General features: G+C 55.6%; 1 protein-coding gene across 1 annotated transcript; it reads left to right on the forward strand.

Moving 5' to 3' along the window:
• Positions 1–1,407: 1,407 nt before the first annotated feature.
• LOC105050906 (pentatricopeptide repeat-containing protein At5g52850, chloroplastic) lies at positions 1,408–4,177 on the forward strand. The gene has a single exon (XM_010931131.4). The coding sequence runs from the start codon at positions 1,496–1,498 to the stop codon at positions 4,019–4,021; it is 2,526 nt and encodes an 841-aa protein (XP_010929433.1). The 5' UTR covers positions 1,408–1,495; the 3' UTR covers positions 4,022–4,177.
• Positions 4,178–4,437: the final 260 nt, after the last annotated feature.

Raw genomic sequence — 4,437 nt, forward strand, 5'->3', positions numbered from 1 at the left:
TCCGATGGTCAAATTAAAAATCTAGTACAACAGAGGAGAAGAGAGGAGAATCGCAAGAGAGCACAAGTATGATGGTCACATGCATACCTGGAGGGTCTCTTCCTTATCTCTATTTATAGAGGGATCAAGGCCGAAAGAAAAAAGACAAAAAGTCATTTCGTGCCACTGGAGCCATACGGACCATGTCATGTCTTCCGACGGCGAGCGTGCCTTTACTCGGCATGCAATCAACAGGAGAGGTGACAATAATTAGTGTCCTCTGATCTGCACTTTAGATGAGAGGCCATCATCTAGTGTCAGATCTTTCCTCTGATATCCAAGTCTGGGGGTCAACAGATGCCCCAGTTGCTGAATGGAGGATGTCGGCGTGGAGGGAGGATCGGCCGATTTGCCTGGGTTCACCCATCTGTTGACTAATAGTAGTTGGGATCGGTGGTCGGAGCAAGGATACCAGAGGGTCCTCCAAGAGGTCCTACCTAAAGACAATGGAGAGTCAGAAAGATGAGGCTCAACTTGCCCTAGAGACTGGTTCAGTCCGCCGCATTGGGTTTGGGGTAGTGAGGGTCGATCTCTCTGAAGTAATAAATTGTAATAATGAATGATAGGGATTGGTTAGGAGTAAGGATTGATCAAGAATCTCCAAGGAAGATGCCAAAATTGAGCTTCCCTTGGCTCAATGCCCGATGTCCGAGTGTCATCTTGAGGTCGGTTGGCCGATGTATAAATCGGTGAGGAGCCGGTGTCAGCGACTAAAGCGGAGATCGGTGCCGTAGTCTTCGTCAGGACCCCTTCTCTATTTATAGAGAGAGATTAAGGTCAAGGGTGGAAGGACGGGAGGCCATTCCGATCGTGTTCCATCGTACGGAGCCGTATTGGGGCATCTTTAAACGGCTCTGACGGCGAACGTTTCTCTAACCAACATGCAGTCTGGTCGTGGAGGGGATAGTGATGTGACATGGATCCAACTGACACATAGCCGGTAGGTAAAGTGGCCAACTAGACAATATGACCTGATAGGTTTGTACAAAGAGGAATGATTAAAGTGTCTTTCAGCTTAAATCTTATGTGGAGAATGGCTATCCGATGCTCAACTTTCTTTCGAAGTAAGCAGTTGGAAGGCGGTCAGAAAAAAAGATCAGCCGAATTACTAAAATCTATTTAAGACTTATTAGCCGCTAGCATCGGTCATCATATTAGGATTCGGAAGTCAAAATTGATTTAATCCCGAGAGGAGGTTCGAATCATGGCATGAGTGTCACCCATGAGTGTCGGGTGACCCTTGATTTTTGGATGGTACATTCGCTGTGAGGATCGAATTAATTGAGGCGACACAGATTCTATAGGGATCGATCCTACCCTGACATTTGGGGGGGGGGGGGGGGGGGGGGGGGGGGGAGGGGAGGGGGGAACACCCGCTGCCAAGTCAGCTCACATCTCTGTTGGCAGCCTTTTTTAAGTTATTTCGTTGCCCGAACCACACATGGTATGGTAGAGCATGAGCAGCTGCCGGATTAAGGTCTTGACCAGCTTCTTCCACCGCTCTTCGTTCCATCCTACTTCTCCTCTTCCTGCTACTTGCTCCCCACTTCCCGCACCATCATTCTTTACGTCTCTCTCCCATTCCACCCTACCGCACGACCACCGTCGGCACCCGCATCTTTCGGATTCGGATTCGAATGGAGCAGAGGAGCGAGCGTCCGCCGCCTCCGTCGTCGCCGAGGATGTGTGCCTGGCGCTGCTGTCTCGTTGCAGGTCACTGCGAGAGGGCATCTGCGTGCACGGCTTCATTATCAAGGCGGGCCTCCACGGGCACCTCCTCCTCAGCAACCGCCTCCTCGCCCTCTACTCCAGATGCTCCGGTGGAGCGGCCCAAGCGCGCAAGTTGTTCGACGGGTTGCCCCACCGGGATGCTGCCACCTGGAGCGGCATCATCTCGGCCTACTCTCGAAGCGGGGATCACGAGGAGGCCCTCCGCTTGTTCCAACGTATGCTGCTGGTCTCCGATTCTTCCGCCGCGAACGAGTTCGTGCTCTCGAGCGTCGTGCGCTGCGCCTCCTCGCTCCGGGCGCTGGACCTGGGGATGCAGGCTCACGCTCACATACTGAAGCGCGGGTTCGGATCCAACGCCGTCCTGGGCAGCGCTCTGCTCCATCTCTACTCCAGGTGCGACGGGCTCGAAGAAGCAGCTCGGATCTTCGCCCTGATCGACCGCCAGGACGTCGTCTCCTGGACCGCCATGATCTCTGCTCTCGTGGACGCCGAGGACTGGGGCGGCGCCGTGCAGATGTACGCCTCCATGGTCGAGAGCGGGACCGCGCCTACAGAGTTCACCTTCGCCAAGCTTCTGACTGCCAGCGGATTTCTCGGCCGGCGGTGTGGCGCGCTGCTCCACGCTCACCTGGTCCTCTGGGGTTTCGAGCTTAATCTGGTCCTCAAGACGGCGCTTGTAGACATGTACTGCAAGTGCCGCGACATGAGCGCCGCTCTCAGAGTCTTCCACCAGACGCCCGAATCCGATGTGATGCTCTGGACAGCGCTGATCGCCGGTTACTCCCATGTGGAAAACTACCGTGAGGCCATCTCGGCATTCCGAGAGATGGAGGCCGCTGGCGTCACGCCCAACTCCTTTACGTACGCGGGGATCCTCAGCGCGTGCGCGTCGACTCCGGCGCCCGAATTGGGGAGGCAAGTCCATGGTCGGGTGGTCAGGGCCAGTCTGGATCACGACGCGTCCGTGGGGAACGCGCTGGTAGACCTGTACGCCAAATGGTCCCCGGATTTGGAGGACCCCGTGCGCGCCTTCCAGCGGATCGCTTCCCCAAACGTGGTCTCCTGGACGGCTCTGATCGCGGCGCTTGCCCGGCACGGGCGACAACGAGACGCGTCGGCAGCACTGACGGAGATGCGGGCCGCCGGAGTGGAGCCCAACTCCTTCACCCTGTCGACGCTCCTCAAGGGCTGTGGTGACGACTCCGGCGAAGCAAAAGCACAAGTAGTTGTAGAAGCTCTGGCTCATGCGAGGAAGCTCCAGGCCTACATGCTCAAGACCGGACTGGGCACGGCGGATGCTGCCGTCGGGAACTCGCTGGTGGACGCCTATGCTAGATGCGGGAGGGCGGACGAGGCGTGGGCTGTGGCGAGCACGATGATGCCCCGTAGGGATGTGTTCACGTACACGAGCTTGGCCAGGGGAATGAACCAGATGGGCCTCCACCGAAGGGCTCTCGGCTTGATCCCTCGCATGAGCGAGGAGGGCGTGAGGATGGACGGCTTCAGCCTCGCATGCTTCCTATCTGCTGCTGCAGGCTCGGTGGCTGTCGGATCCGGGAAGCAGCTGCACTGCTACTCGGTGAAGTCCGGGTTGCGCAGCTGGATTTCGGCATCCAACGGCCTTGTCGACATGTACGGCAAATGCGGGAGCAGTGATGAGGCCCGCAGGGCCTTCATGGCGATCCAGAAGCCGAATGTGGTGTCGTGGAACGCATTGATATCCGCGCTGGCATCCAATGGGCGGTTCGTGGAAGCCCTGTCCGCTTTCGAGGACATGAGGCTGGCGGGAGTCCCGCCGGACGGCATCACGTTCCTGCTGGTGCTGTACGCCTGCAGCCATGGCGGACTGGTCGATGCTGGCATCGAGTATTTCAACTCCATGGAAGAACTGTACGGCGTGCCCCCACAGTGCGATCACTATGTTTGCCTGGTGGACATGTTGGGCCGAGCCGGCAGGCTGGACGCGGCGGCGCTGGCCATAGAGACCATGCCCTTCCGGCCGGATACGTTGATCTACAAGACCCTGCTTGCCTCCTGCAAGTTCCACGGGAACCTCTTTCTTGGGGAGTGCATGGCGAGGAATGCGCTGGAGATTGACCCGGCGGATCCAGCGATATATGTGCTGCTAGCAGGCATCTATGATGATGCAGGGAGGCCGGAGTGGGGTGAGCAGACCCGCAGGATGATGAAGGAGAGGGCGCTAAGGAAGTGCCCCGGCCAGAGTTGGACGGAGGTTGAGAAACTAACATGACGGGATGGCCTTGTTTCCTGCTTTGCTCTTCTTCTATTTTTCCATGCCCCCTTCTCTTTCTCAATTTTCTGCACTGTGGCGGCGATGACATACATGTCCTGATGAATTGGCAGCACTTCTGCAATGGATGCCGAAGGTTGCGGTTTTATGATGCAACGCAATTTTTATTTTTAAGTTTTTATTTTTTATTTTTTGGATTTTTGTTCTGTAAATCTCCGCTGCTTGTTTTTAGAAAAATGATTTTCAAAGGAGCGAAAACTGCCTTCTCGAGACCATTCTTTTGTTCAAATCGGAGATTCCCGAGCTAATTAATTATAGCTGCTGAATCCCTCTCGATCCAAATCTTCCTTACCTGCAAGAGATATAGATGGCCGTGGAGAGATCCCTTTAATAGTTTTATATCGGGCAAATTCTGA

The sequence above is a fragment of the Elaeis guineensis genome, chromosome 8 (assembly GCF_000442705.2).
Source record: "Elaeis guineensis isolate ETL-2024a chromosome 8, EG11, whole genome shotgun sequence".
Taxonomy (NCBI): Eukaryota; Viridiplantae; Streptophyta; class Magnoliopsida; order Arecales; family Arecaceae; genus Elaeis; species Elaeis guineensis.

Bases quoted from the DNA above. Each gene is read 5' to 3' on its own strand.
- LOC105050906 (XM_010931131.4), top strand. From the start codon at position 1,496: ATGAGCAGCTGCCGGATTAAGGTCTTGACCAGCTTCTTCCACCGCTCT.